General features: G+C 33.6%; 2 protein-coding genes across 5 annotated transcripts in view; one reads left to right on the top strand and one right to left on the bottom strand.

Annotated features, from left to right (window-relative positions):
* The window catches only part of Top2b (DNA topoisomerase II beta), a 58,223-nt gene extending 47,570 nt beyond the window's left edge, over window positions 1-10,653 (top strand). For 2 of the 4 annotated variants that reach the window (XM_026406665.2, XM_026406657.2), the window contains exons 29-36: window positions 290-434; window positions 732-893; window positions 2,387-2,588; window positions 3,568-3,647; window positions 4,831-4,941; window positions 7,369-7,494; window positions 8,930-9,024; window positions 9,849-10,653. In XM_026406665.2, the coding sequence (XP_026262450.1) occupies window positions 290-434; window positions 732-893; window positions 2,387-2,588; window positions 3,568-3,647; window positions 4,831-4,941; window positions 7,369-7,494; window positions 8,930-9,024; window positions 9,849-10,016 (1,089 nt within the window). In that variant the 3' untranslated portion in view covers window positions 10,017-10,653. The remainder of the gene's footprint in view (window positions 1-289; window positions 435-731; window positions 894-2,386; window positions 2,589-3,567; window positions 3,648-4,830; window positions 4,942-7,368; window positions 7,495-8,929; window positions 9,025-9,848) is intronic. The other 2 variants (XM_026406673.2, XM_026406679.2) reach the window with 2 other exon arrangements.
* Window positions 10,654-10,727: 74 nt separating this feature from the next.
* Window positions 10,728-15,404, bottom strand: part of Rarb (retinoic acid receptor beta) — a 163,954-nt gene continuing 159,277 nt past the window's right edge. The window contains exons 6-8 of the mRNA XM_026406690.2: window positions 15,096-15,300; window positions 14,147-14,305; window positions 10,728-11,905 (exon numbers count right to left, since the gene is read on the bottom strand). Of these exons, the coding sequence (XP_026262475.1) occupies window positions 11,709-11,905; window positions 14,147-14,305; window positions 15,096-15,300 (561 nt within the window). The 3' untranslated portion in view covers window positions 10,728-11,708. The remainder of the gene's footprint in view (window positions 11,906-14,146; window positions 14,306-15,095; window positions 15,301-15,404) is intronic.

Genomic DNA, 15,404 nt, shown 5'->3' with positions numbered 1-15,404 from the left:
CCTAGGCTGGTGTGAAATGTGCTACTATATCATGGGCATGCATGTATCACTATAGAATGCCGACTTTAATTCTTTTCAGTAAAAACCAAGGAGAGTGATATAGCTGGGTCTATAGTGGTTCCATTCTTAGTGTATTAGGGAAGCTCCATATTGATTTCCATCAAGGGTCACATTTTTAAAGAACACACTTGATATAAAGAAGCTCTCTATTAAGTGGAAGTATATTTCTAAAATATTTAGTGTTAATTTATATATATATTTATGATTTAATTTTCTTTTTAATATGTAGGGTGATCTTGATACCACAGCAGTGAAAGTGGAATTTGATGAAGAATTCAGTGGAACACCAGTAGAAGGTGCAGGAGAAGAGGCACTGACCTCATCAGTTCCTGTAAATAAAGGTCCCAAACCCAAAAAGGAGAAAAAGGAGCCTGGTGAGAAATTATTGTGTGTGTGTGTGTGTGTGTGTGTGTGTGTGTGTGTGCGCGCGCGCGCGCATGCCACATACACACAGAGAACATTATGTGTACCGGGTATTTCTGGAGTTTTTAAGTTGTGCTTTTTTTTTTTTTTTTTTTAAAAAAGAAGTTGCTAGTAGTTGAAGTAATATTTTCAATTTTCATGAACATTTATTATTTTATAATGAACTTTTCATTATAGCACTTTTATTTGTACTAATTACATTTGTATAAATACTTCTGTATATCTTATTACTGTTTTTTTGCTTTTAGGTACCAGGGTTAGAAAAACACCTACATCATCTGGTAAACCTGGTGCAAAAAAAGTGAAGAAACGGAATCCTTGGTCAGATGATGAATCCAAGTCAGAAAGTGACTTGGAAGAAACAGAACCTGTGGTTATTCCAAGAGATTCTTTGCTTAGGAGAGCAGCTGGTATAATGATATGTTTCATATTTTTTGTATATTATATAGTTTGAAATTATTAGTATTAGCTATGTTGCTAAAGCTATAGTAAGACAAAAGAAGTTATAGTAAGACAAAAAAAATTCTAGAATGATCTTTTCTAGTAAAGTTGGACACACATTTTTCTAAAGTAAATCATATTTTCTTCTTGAATCTTATAGAGTTTGGGATATATTCCCTCCATAACTTTTTTAAGCTACTTGGTTTTTAAAAAAGTGCATTAGAAGTAGCCAGTGATGGATTAAAAGACCTTTGTGCTTTTGTTTTTATTTTCTACCACTTGTGTCATGAAAAATTTCCTCCTAATTTAAGAATTTTATTCTATGCAATAGATCTCTTAGATAATCCCAGAGATAAGATTAAACTATAGAATCCCATTTTGTTATTTTAAATTCCTGTAAGCATGTGACTTGATCCTTTCTGGATATACATAAACTTGAAGTATTCAATTAAAATATGATGTATTTCTTGTTTTATCAGTTCTTCTCAAATTTTGTAAGTCCTAATTTATTTAAATGAATGATGCAACATTGTGTTTATGTAACTCTGGTAGATATATTTTTAATTATATGTCAGGCCTTGAAATTTTGATTTTTCTAATCATTAGGTGATTGAATTTCTTTTCCTAATGTACATATATATAGGTGAAAGAACAGAGGTAACATAAGTTACATGAAAATTAATAAAGTGCTTCAAAATGTATTTAGGCTTTTCCAAACATGAAAAATGAAATATAAAATTTCATAGCATACAAATGTTTAAAAATTTTATTCCATAAAACCTAGAAATTATAAAACTAGCTTACATTATACCAATGTCTTTCCCCATACTTGATATCTTTTTGCATTATATCAAACTATTGTTTTATTATCATATTGAGGTTTTTTGTTTCCTGTCTTTTTCATTTATCTGAAATTTACTGTCTTTGTTATTTCATGGTAAAATGAACTTTGAAGATAGGTTTTCTCTTAGCCTCTTTAGATTAAAAACTTCTATTTTTTTAAAGAACTACAAAAATTGTCATTTGTGACCCCAGAAAATGGGAAACAGTAGTAGTAATTTGTACAGTGGTTATAGGCGACAAGGCCTTTTGACTACTTTTTGTTTTTGAGTAATATTTAAGTATAACAAATAGCATCCTAACCAAATAGTCCTATCAGTTTGTTTTAATATGCAGCATTGTGTACCCTCCAGAAAAGTGTAAGACAGATTATAACATTTTGAGGCCAAAATTGTTAGTTTTTGTTCTCTTAATGCTTGTCTTTTTCTTCGTGTATTTAAAAATATTTCATGTGGATAAAGCTAGGATTTAAATTAACATTCTTTTGTCTGTTTTTGAGATGGGATCTCACTATGTTGACCAGGCTGGACTCAAGCCATCCTTCTCCTTTAGTCTCTGGAGAAGCTGGGACTCCAGGTCTGTACCACCATGCCTGGCTAATATTTATTTTTTATTCTTGTAGCTGAAAGACCTAAGTATACATTTGATTTTTCTGAAGAAGAGGATGATGATGCTGATGATGATGATGACAATAATGATTTAGAGGAATTGAAAGTTAAAGCATCTCCCATAACAAATGATGGGGAAGATGAATTTGTTCCTTCAGATGGTTTAGATAAAGATGAATATACATTTTCTCCAGGCAAATCAAAAACTACTCCAGAGTAAGTAATGAAGCAGCTGCTGTTTAATAATATGATATAGTTGTTTTAGGCTTTTGCCAAAGATCTTATAGTGAGTTCCAAGAAATTATGATTCTAGGTAAGATTTTCTTCATGAATTAATCTTGTTAATATTGTAGCTATTTCATAGCTATTGCTGTAGTTTATGAAAAAAATTTGCCATTCCTTCCTCTAAAGTGCCTAACAGTAAATATTTTAGGCTTTGCAGGCCATATGGATTCTGTCATAGCTACTCATTCCTGCCAGTGTAATGAGACAAGAGCCATAAACATTATGTAAATAATTGAGTATAGCTATTCCAGTAAAATATTATTTAACAAAAATACACAGGAGGCTCATGGTATATTGTTGGATAACTCTTGATTCTGAGAAAGGTTACTAAAATTTTCAAATTGAGAAGTTTGTTTCTTCCCTGAATTTGGCCTTGAACTTTTTTTTTCCTTGCTTTTAGTGACTGTCAGTACTAAAATTCAAGATATAAAGTTTGTGAACTATTTGAGGTTTTATAAAGTATGTTTTTCACTTAAAATAATTGGCCTTGACCAAATTCTGAAATAATTGCCTACCTGTGGCCTAAGATAAGAGATTATTGCCTGCTCTAAGGGGGATTCTGTTTTCTCCTTGGGTCTTTGCTAATAATTTGCTGATGTCAAATTCTGGAATGATTATTTCTATCAATCATAGAATTTTGTTTAATGGTATTTTGAATAACTTTAAACCATTGCTCAGTTCTTATTTTATGTTAAATTATTGATTTATCCGTGTGTGTCTGTGTATGAACATAGTTTGTGTACAGGTATGCACACTGGTGAAAAAGGTTTTTTGGTCCTGTCTTTAACAGAAAAAGAAATGAAAGAACAAAAGTTTTACTCTGTGATAATAATCCAGCAATAACTTGTCAGGGTTAAAAGCAGACATTTTAATTATATCATCTTTGTGGTGTTTATTTTCTTTCTAATAGAAAATCTTCACATGACAAAAAAAGTCAGGACTTTGGGAATCTCTTCTCATTTCCTTCCTACTCTCAGAAGTCAGAAGATGGTATGCTCATTTAGACATCTCATTGTTAATTATTATTGCTGTGTTTGGTTGGAGAGAAATCAGTAGATAAATCATTAGGTCAGGATTTAATTTCTGAATAATTTATGAGTAGGGATCTACTTTTTTACATTTTTCTCAGTATATTAAGGTTTATTTACTTTTCCTGAGGTGATTTGCAACTGATTTGGTTAGAATAGGTGTTATAGAACATTTAATATAGATAGACAGATGCTAAACTATTTATGTATAGAGTATTGATATAGTGTTTTAATAATGAGAGAAAAGAAATATAAAAAAATTTTTGGAAGATGAAAACTTGATTTTCATGGCATTGTGAAGTTATCAGGGTACCAATATAGATGCAGATTTGTTTTACTACATTCTAGTAGCTAAGAAACTAAAACCTTCAGAGGAACAAATTTAAGCAGGGTGTATTTTTTTATTCCCTTGTTTCTTAATGTGTGACATTTTTACTTACTTGATTCACTGTCTTACATTTTTAAGTACACGTATATTTAAATACACACAGACATTACCTAAATTTGGTACATGTTTTATATGTATAGATAGATGTTCATTTTAACAACATGTCAAAATCATTATGTATAAATATTCACTTAATCCAAGTAGCTATTTTAAAATTCCTGCTATGGTTTGAGGGAGGAAATAATTGATTGCTAATTATACTAATTTGTGTATAAAAATTAACTGAAGGTAAGTCTACATGCATGCCTTTTAATTAATCTCCAGTGATTTATTGATTTTAAAAATATGGAATCCTACTACTCTTTTATATTTGAACATTATTACTAATGTTCCTGAAAGGTTAGTGGTATTATTTGTTTAGATACTAAAATAACCAATGGAGTTTTTCATATATCATTTTAAAATAAATCAGCAGTATATATATTTTTAACTGGTCAGTTAGGTTTTAAATGATTAGTTTTGGGGTACTACTCTATGCATTTCTGTATTGTTTCACAGCAGAGTTAATATTTTTGAGGTATAACATTGATATATTTTTTATTTTCAGCTGTTTGTGTATTGTGGATTATATGATCACAAAATAGAAACTTACAAGATCAATTATCTAGCTAAAGAGAAGTCATCAGTTAAAAGAATCAAAGTTTACTCAGAGGTCTTTATAGAATCTCTTTACTAAAAACAGCTTTGAAATTTTTAGATTCAGCTAAATTTGACAGTAATGAAGAAGATACTGCTTCTGTTTTTTCACCATCATTTGGTCTGAAGCAAACAGATAAAGTTCCAAGTAAAACAGTAGCTGCTAAAAAGGGTATGTGCTTTTATTTGATTGTGTTAAACATTGCATAAGCCATGTAGGGATAATTGATGTAAAATGAAATTTAATATAATTTGAACTATTTGTGCTAGGATGTCACTATAATAATGTTAAAGTTTAAATGAGTATAAGGAGAATCTCTCATTTTAGAAAATGGGAGACAACTATTAAAATGTTTACAAGACTACATTTTAAAGCTGTTATAATTATTGAATGCATTGATATCTAAAAGTAGTTTTCTGGTAAAGTTCCTTGTTAGCTTTTTAAAGTGGATTGAAATCTTCTCTTATTCTAGTAGCCTGATTCTCTTATCTATGTCAGTCTTGCCTCTACTCCTTATGTGACAGATTGGTTAGTTCAGTTAGGATCCTCTTTTTCTCTGTGAGTCATGTAATTTTCTTCTTAGCCTTAGATCATCCATGAAACACCACGTTGATTTATAAATCTGTTTCTAGCACCAAAGTATATACCTTGGTCTCTTTGAAGGAGATCAGTATTGGTCTTTTGTGTTTGGAAGACAATACTGTACTTTGAAAGATAGATTTAACTGAGATGCTGTATAAAACAACAAATAAACAATACAGGCTGTTACCTAAGGATCTTAAAAATCTACACCATGCCACACCATTATATTTACTTGTGTGTCGAGTGGAGCAGAATAACTATAAAACTCCCTACTTAAACTATGAATATATTAAGGCAGTGGTGACACTGATTGGCTATAAAAGTTTCTCTAGCCACACTGGGTTATATACCCATATCCGGTTGCCCTTAGCTCTTCAGTACCCATTGACCAGCATATGCATTCTTTGCTGGAGGAATTTCTCTTTACAGTTGTGCTGGCATATTAATACTTTCCTGCCCTCAGCTATGCTTAGTTGAAGGCAGGAAAGTATTAGTTCAGTGACTGAACTATTACTATGAAAGTAATTGACCCAACTATTCTGGCCTGTAAATAGCTTGGTGCCCTTACCTCTCAGGTAATCAAACTCTGGGATATATGTTTTATACTGGTTCCTCCAAATTCTCCCTCTAGTGTTCTTCCAAAATATAATTCCCATAAAATATTTCAATAAGAAGACACATCATGTCTCACTGAGATTTTCTGTATTAGTCCTAAATTACATGTATTATTATACAAGTTAAATTCTGTAATCCCAGTTGTTTATGGCAAAAAGGCAACCTGTATATTCAGATAATTAACTATGTTTGTCTGATAGTGTTGAAAATTTGACTGCACTACAGGTTTGGAAGACTTGCCGAATAAAAACATAATCCCTGTTACCCAGCTTTGTCACATTTTTGTTCCTACTGTAGGGAGCCTCAAGATTCTTGTGGTAGATTTAGTCATTAGGATTCAAAGTGGGGAAAAACCATAGTCTTTGGCTCCTACCACCATAAAGAAGTAGAGTTCCTTGGATGGGGTTATAGCTGAGCTGTAGAGCGCTAGCCTCACACATGTGAGGCACTGGGTTCGATCCTCAGTACCACATAAAAATAAATAAAATAAAGATATTGTGTCCATCTTAAAAAAAAAAAAGAAAAAAAGGGAAGTGGAGTTCCTCCTGCTGTTGTCTAGTGAGGGTACCTTATCTCTACCATCTTAGATTAAGACTAGGAATACATTTTCCATAGACTCAGCACTGATTTTTAATTTTTAATAAAAAAATCTGCAATTAATTTATCTATTCAATACATAGATTTTCAAATTAGATTTTACTACACAAGTAAAAATTAATGATCAGTTTTTATGAAGAACTATAGATGAAGCTAAAAAATATACTTTATTTTTAAAACAAAATGCAACAAAGTAGAGACCTTCTATCTGTTGTCTATTTATCTAGGATTTTCATGTATTTTTTTCCTTTCTATTCATTATATTTGAGGATTCTATAAAAATGTGCTTTTCTGGGCTGGGGCTGTGAATCAGTGGTAGAGCGCTTGCCTTGAACCTGTGAGGTACTGGGTTTGATCCTCAGCACCAGATGAAAGTAAATACATAAATAAAGATATTGTGTCCATCTATGACTAAAAAAATATTTTTTTAAAAAATGCTCTTTGCCCATTCTAACTTATTTTCAAAACTAGAACTTAACATGTAGTTGTATTTGGATTATAATTTGTCAGATGTTAGTTTTTTGTCATGACTATATTATATTTAAAATTGTTTAATTCATTTTAATGGCCCTTAAAATATCTCAGTTGAATTATTTAAAAGCAAATTACACATAATTAAATAAAAAGCAGGTTGTCGTCTATAAGAAATTGTTTGCCTTTACACTGGCATCACGCAGAGAGAGACCATGTTATTTAGGTCATTTTTTGTCAGCAGTAAGAAATTTCATTGTTCCAGAACTCACTTCAGCTATTTTGTTGATCAGTATATTACAATGACCGATGAAATGGATATTTGCTTAATAGGAAAACCATCTTCAGATACAGGCCCTAAGCCCAAGAGAACCCCCAAACAGAAGAAAGTAGTAGAAACTGTGAACTCTGATTCTGATTCAGAATTTGGCATTCCAAAGAAGACTACAGCACCAAAAGGTGAGGCTTATCTTCATATAAACCTTTAACATATGCCATCTGGAAAAGATTGATTTATTTTATTGGCTTTAGAGAGTCTGGATGCCTATTTTATTTTAAGCTGCTTTCCTCCTCAATAAGCAGTATGTCTAAGAATCGGTATTGAGTTAGAGCCTAAAGGAAATAAAGCAATTAGTCCCATCACTTTGTTTTACCCATTAAAACAGAGATTTAACTAGGTTAGTTAAGAATTCCTAAGAATTGTTTAAAGACCTCTGCACCTAACTCACTAAATGTTGTTATTAGAAAGGCAAATTGGGATTTAGCACTTAAGAGTCCTAGATCTAGCCCACTTCAATTATCTAGAAAACAAAATGGCTATACTCGGGGCCACACAAGGAACTAGTGCCAGTTCTTCCTGGTACCCTTTCTTTGCCTCCAGAATGGAAAGCCCTTAAAGATATTGAATATATATGTGAGACTGAATATATATGTGAGGCATAACACTCAGAGTAAGTGCTTCAGCCTTTTATAAAACTAAAGAATATTTTCATCAATGTATTTGTTTAAGTATTGGTTGGTAAGGACTATAAAACTACAGGGAAACTAGGGTGCATATAAGTGTAAAAAAGAATCATGGACTGGGACAGGGGAGGTCAATACTTAAGGTATACACAGTTTGAAACCTTCACAAATTTAGAAGAGCTACTTCATTGATTAATGAGATCAACTATGATATCCCAAGATTATTTAGGCTGTCTTTTCTTACCAGTATAGTGTAGATCATAACTATCATGGTATTTAAGATTTAGAAGTGCAACTTATTTTTCTTTCTTCCTCCAATGATGAAAATAAGAGGTTACGTAGGTTTAAAAATAATGTTGAATGTAGTGAGTGTAGGTTTGACAATAAATATGGATTTGACATGTTATTTTTTATAATTAATAGTGGGGAATTTATTTTAACACTGCTAATCTAAGTGGGATCTACAGTTTTACTTACCTGTGATAAGTATAATTGAGAATAAGCATCTTGTGTTAATTAAACATGCTATTAGTTTTTTAGTAATTCATGTTTTATATTTTATTTAAAAGTATTGTTCCAGAACAAATTGGAAATTAAAAGAAGTTTTTACCATCATATGTAACTTAAGCACTCTTGAAAGGGATTTCCTTCCCAGGCCCAAGGACCACATACATAAAATGCCAGTATTTTATTATCAGGGGCTTGGTCATTAAAATTTGTCTCCAGGATTTTCCCACTAGTTTAATAAATGTATTTGTGAAATATTTTTTAGTCATACTGACACAACAGAATTAAAAACCAAAGTGTATGTCTTCTTGGAGATCAGATTACAGTGCTGCATCGATTGGACATGCCTAAAAAATGATGTTTTGCATTTGTTTTTATGTTGCATTTACCCTTGGGAGGAAAAAACCTTTTGTATTATTTTAAGGTAAAGGCCGAGGGGCAAAGAAAAGGAAAGCCTCTGGCTCAGAAAATGAAGGAGACTATAACCCTGGCAGGAAAACATCTAAAACAACAAGCAAGGTAATAAAAAATGTTATTTTAGTGCATAACCATGCATCTTATTTAAGCTGATCTCTAACTGATTTAGTTGACTTATTATTGTCTTGTAATATCTTGAAACCTAGCACCATATCAATAAGGGGCTTGTATACAGTTGAATAATTACAAAGTATAAATTTACATAATTAACACACTTATCTAAAAACTAGCCCTATTAATTAACCTCCTTAGAATCTTCCTTTTCATCCACTGAGCTGTAGTAGTTATCTTATTTGAAAAATACTTTCTTTTTAACTTGAAAGATTTGTGGCTAATTTTCTCAATTAACTGACCCTTTTCCAGAAACACTCTTTTAAAGGTAAATGAATGACATCAGATGTTTCTCCCCACCCTGTTTTCTCTACCTATTAGAACTTAGAAATATAATTGTGTACATTTGTAACTTTGTGATACTTTTTACCTCTTTCATTCAGTTGTCTTCTGTGACTCTTCTATATTTTTATAAACTGTTTTACACACTGTACATCATGTTTTTCTCCCATGTATTCTTGATACATACTCAAAAAGGAAGTTTGAACTTTTACTAGTTTGGGCATTATGCGTATTTGTTGGGTAATATATAATATTTATTTTCAGAATCAATATTAAATATAGAAAACTACCAAGGTGGCAAATTTTGTATTTAATCCTTTTATTCCTTCCCAAATGGGTTTTAAGGCTTAGCATTACAATTCTGATTTTCAAAGCACCTTTATTTGTAATACTTTTTAAATGTAAGTGGAGTGGATGTAATAGTTTTTAACACTATTTTCTTTTTTAACTTGGGTTTTAAATCAAAATTCTAGAAACCGAAGAAAACATCTTTTGACCAGGATTCAGATGTGGACATCTTCCCCTCAGACTTTACTTCTGAACCACCTTCTCTGCCACGGACCGGTCGGGCGAGGAAAGAAGTAAAATATTTTGCAGAGTCTGATGAAGAAGAAGATGTTGATTTTGCAATGTTTAATTAAGTGCCCAAAGAGCACAAACATTTTAACAAATACCTTGTGTTGTCCTTTTGTCTTTTCTGTCTCAGACTTTTGTACATCTGGCTTATTTTAATGTGATGATGTAATTGATGGTTTTTTATTATTGTGGTAGGCCTTTTAACATTTTGTTCTTACACATACAGTTTTATGCTCTTTTTTACTCATTGAAATGTCATGTACTGTCTGATTGGCTTGTAGATTGTTATAGAATATCGTGCATTAGCACAGATTTTAATTGTCATGGTTGCAGACTACAGACCTGCTTTTTGAAATGAAATTTAAACATTAAAAATGGAACTGTGTTCTCTGTCTCTTTACTGAAGAATAAAAAATAGTAAAAGCTCCCACACACTTTTAAAATAAATATATTTTATTCTTTGCCAGGAGACTCCATGGAAAAAGGTAAACAGTATATGAACATAGAAAGCATTGTTAAACAATCTCAATGTACAAACAGAGCCAGTGAAAGTACATCACAGACTTGCTAATATAAAAAAAAAAATCCACTAGTGCTTAAATGAGAACTAATAAACTGACACTTGTATCTGTTAACCACTCTACCACAGCTTTCACTCTGCTTCATAGTGATTGAACAAGGTCAAAGGAGGCAGATTCAATGCCCATGCCTTTTGGGAGTTAATGTTAGCCCCTTGGCATTAAAAAAAAAAAAAAAAAAAAAAAAAAAAACTGGAAAAAAAAAACTGGAAAAAAAAATCCCAATATCAGGCATGAATCAGGAAAGACACTAGTTACATGGTCCAGGTGGTAGACCAGCCTAATTATCCCATGAAATTTTCCTAATGGCTTGTGAAACAGGTAAACAAAAACTTATTAACACTGAAAAGTGTTTTTGCCTTGAAGGCTATCATTACTGTAAAAATGTATTTTTTTTGTTTTGTTTTTATTGTGAATTTGTCATTAAACAAGTAATAAACCACTTTTAAGTTAAAGTGACATTAACAGTTGAACAAATGACATTTGATTAACTGAACTGGCAGTTACACTGATACAGAATTCTCTTCTGCTAGTGCAGTGAATTTTGTATACTTTTACTGGGCAACATGAAATAAAAGATGCAATTGAGAGCATCAAAAAGAGCAAGGACAAGCTTCCATACTAACTAAATTAGAATATCTTGTCATACTGTACAATAGTCCTATTTCCTTACCTTGATGTCTTGATTATCCATGAAGAAAGCAAGACACTGATCTTTTTGAACCTTTCTTAGGTGGACACGTACAGTAGTCTATTTCATAACCTTGGTGTCTTGGTTACTGAGTATGCAAGACAAAAGGAAAGCACCAAACATACAGTTTAGAAAGAACAGAGCCGTACTTCTGTATGTACAAAGTCCTCAGAAACTTAACCAGGGCTAACTCATTTTGACTGGGTCTTTGCCATGCAATCTTGACTGTTCAAAGAGGAAAATAGAAGCTTTTAGTTAGTTTCTGGTTGCATGAAATGGCTGATTTTTAGAATTTGAAAAGTCTGTATTTCTAGGTAAGTTACACAGTGAGGAGTATACATATTGATACATACGAAACTTCTTGGTCCTTCTTGAATTTTAATATATTTTCAGTCCAAAAACTAAGCAGCAGTAAAAATGTTTTTCCTTGCATTTTAAATCCCGGAACTGAAGGTACTGAGGAATGTTTGAAGTAGCTGGGAAATGTCTTATTGCACCAGTGGTGACTGACTGACCCCACTGTTTTCCACTGAGCTGGGTGAAATACTGGGACTGTGCTCTGCTGTGTTCCCACTTGAACTTGGGGTCAAGGGTTCATGTCCTTCAGAATTCTCCAGCATTTCCTGAATAAGAGGTGGCATTGATCCAGGAATTTCCATTTTCAATGTAATTACACGTTCTGCACCTTTTCAAAAGAGATAACAGAAATCTGGTTAAGATAAGGGCTCACAGTAGATTAAAAAGGGACCAACTTTTCATCAACTTTAACAAGGGTGTTTCCTCAGACTAAGGAAGGTGTTATAAAATAGAGCAGTGGCTTTTATCTTTGTTGAAAATGATGCATCCGTTACTGTAGTTCTCAAATACAGACATGAGTACATTTGGGAATATCATCCAGCAGAAGTGATGTTAATGCGTTCTGTAGTTTGACGCCCACTGGGTTCTTTGGGGGTGTGGCTCTGGAGATGTAACCCAAAGGCACTTTATCACTGAGCTACATCCCCAGTCTTATTTTAAATTTTGAGATAGTTGCTTGGATCCTCAATAAGTTGCTGAGGCTGGCCTTGAACTTGCTCACAGCTTCCCATGCTGCTGGGATTACAGGCATGTGCCACCATGCTTATCTGCAGACTAGGTTCTTAACGAGCTCACGGCACAGTGGGCTGACAGAAAGCCTGAGTTTATGGCCACAGTAGCTGATACTATTGCTCCTCTTGAAAACAGAATATTGTGCAGGCAATACCTCCCAGAGGCTATCCTAATTTTACAACAGTAAAACATGTTTGCTTTACAGAAAAGCAGCAGAGATGTAGTGACATGTTTACTTTGATAGTTCCAATGCTTCAGTCAGTTTCAGGAGAAAGCGTAATTCACAAAGGTACGTTCCCAATAAAAGATGAGACTATCTTAAAAACGAGACAGTTGAAAGAATGCCAACTATCCACAACTGGAGAAATTGACTTGAGTAATCAATGTGTGGTGGTTTTCAATAACTTAATCTAGGGTTGTAATACCCATCCAAAAGCCGATAGCCATGAGTGGGTAGTTAAACAAATCCATTAAATAAAGATTAGAAAAACAGTACCTCAGTGGAATTAGTTACATTTTGATGCTTGAGAACCATGTGTCCAGTAACCACACTATTAGTGCGCATTGTGGAGTATTTCCATAATCACAATAAATTTCTATTATGTTTCACTGGCCTGCCTATCTCTAGAAAATGATAGTTTAACACTCTCATTTAAAGAAATAAGGATATATTCATAATTCCATTTTTCAAGCACTGGAATCTGTCTTTTGCTTCTTAATCCCATGTTAGGGATGAACTTAGAATCTCTCATTTCGGAAACCTCTTAGGAGCTTGAAAATTGAACCAAGCCAATTCACTGTGGTTTTAAGCACTCTGACATGCAGGGTTTATTCCTTGGCCTGGCAAGGTCTCCAGGTATAGAGGATGCAAAAGGGAAAGAAGCCCGACAAATCAAAGCACAACTGGTAGGAGGTATAGTTGCCGAGTGACCTCTTTATATAGAAAAACCCTACTCTTAACAATTGTGGTATGGCTCTAGGTACTTCTAGAATTGCTCCAGTAGCCGCAAAAATTGAAAATGACAAATAAAGAATATAGCCTTTAGGAAGGCAAGAATTCCTTTGCTTAGAAGTGTGCAAAGTATATCTGCCTATGCACAGGAGAGCTATGGGTACAACGATGAAGAAACACAGAAACGCTTAACCAGTAACAATTTCCCTAAGTTCTGTTCAATTATCTTGGGGTTCAGATGTTCAGGGAAATGGATATCAAGTTTATATAAACCAGACATGAAAGTTGGAGTGAAAGGTATAAAACCAGAAAATTAAAAAGGCTGTTATATGGCACAGTCTCTTGAAAACAACGTTTTTCTAATTAGTCATGCAAATTTTAAAACTCTCAATGATCTATTAAGATCACTGGGAACTGGTATGTATTTTTTTTCTTCTAAATTCTATGCTAGATATTAACATGTCTCACTGAAGAAACTTCTTAGAAGGAGCTTATGAATTGAGTAGGTTAAGATTTGATGTGTGTGTGTGAGAGAGAGAGAGAGAGGGAGAGAGAAAAAAAGAACTTAATTCTTTTTGATTTCAATGAGAGATAAGTTCTAAAACTTTTTAAAAAGTGGCTACTAGAGGCTGGGGTTGTGGCTCAGTGGTACAGCATTTGCTTAGCATGGGTGAGGCACTGGGTTCAATCCTCAGCACCACATGAAAATAAATAAATAAAAATAAAGGTATTATATCCACCTACAACTAAAAACAAATAATAAAAATTTTTAAAAAAAGTGGCTACTAAACATCCTGAATTAAAACATGGAGTTTCAAGAAACAATGCCACCTGGTAAGGCCCTCAGTTCCACTTGGTGACTCCAGTACAGCACGGAAGGCATACCTTTAGCACTGATGCTACGGAGATCTGTGATTTTCATTAAGATCTTTGGAAACATGTGAGGCTTGCTGGGTCGTCTTTTTCTGATGTAAATTTTTAGTGCTTCCAGCAATGGTTCTTGTAGTTTATCTACTTTTGTTGGTTCCTCAAGGTCCTGGCGGTCTAGATACCAGGAAAAGAGTATTAAACAATATCAGGAATGGAAAGGGTTATATATTTTGCAGTCTAGAGGATTCCTGCCCATTTCCCCTCTTCCTCGCTTCCTGTTCTTACTGTATTATGACTTAATTAATTTGATGATTCAATCACATTTATTTGAATACATAGGCATCTGCTTTAAAAAGTGATTCTTAAAAATTGTCCCACTCTGTCAGAAGCACATTGGATGCCTTGGTTGCTTTCGTCCCAGGGAAAGAATTACTTCTCATGACCAGGAGATGTCACTACTGAACTGAACCTTGAGCCTTATGGTTAGAAAAGCAAGGTAAATCTGCCCCTTATTAAAGCCATTACTTTCTAACCACTTGAGATTAAGCCTCCTGAGCCAGCAGGGGTCACTACAAAGAAGAATGCCATATTTTTTTGAGTCCTCCAAGGATGGAGGAGCCCAAGCAATAACTTGTATTCCCAGCCACTATATTAACAAACAGAACATGCAAGTCCCTTGGGTCATCATTAAAATGTCCCTAAGTAATCTATTTTACAATCGTCGATCTTCCCTTTAAAAAGTACTGTGGCAATTGGAGAAATAGCCTTTTGGCATTTCTCTCAAAGCAGAAGGATCCCAAACACTGTTATGTAATTTATCACAACGTGGAACAAATACAACAAACCCAAGCATGAATGCTTGATTCACAGGCTGTTCCCCATGCAAAATGGGGATGCGGGGTTTCCCATAAATCGTAAGTTATTATTCATGGAATCTCATGAGCATTTTCTAGGTAGTTGGTACCTCCACAGATTAAGCAGATGGCACTGAGAAGGCCTGTTTCTGTGTCATCCATTTCCAAAGGCAGGAGCTGGTTGGCAAAGGTGAACACAAGATCAGTCAGAGGACCAAATCCAGCATTGTGCATCTGAGTTCGATTTAGGGTAAGGCCATCTGAAAAAGTCATGGTGTCTTGTTCTGGGGTATACCTGGTGCAAATTCTAAGAATCTGGAAGAAAAAAAAAACCATATATTTGATGGATTATCTATGCCAGTCTATCCTGAGATCATCAGTCAGATGTAAGCTGGAAAGAAGTGAAGATTTCCAGGAGC

Source organism: Urocitellus parryii, chromosome 3 (genome assembly GCF_045843805.1).
Source record: "Urocitellus parryii isolate mUroPar1 chromosome 3, mUroPar1.hap1, whole genome shotgun sequence".
NCBI lineage: Eukaryota > Metazoa > Chordata > Mammalia > Rodentia > Sciuridae > Urocitellus > Urocitellus parryii.
Note: the sequence above shows the minus strand (reverse complement) of the source record. Positions and strands in the feature narration are given on the sequence as shown.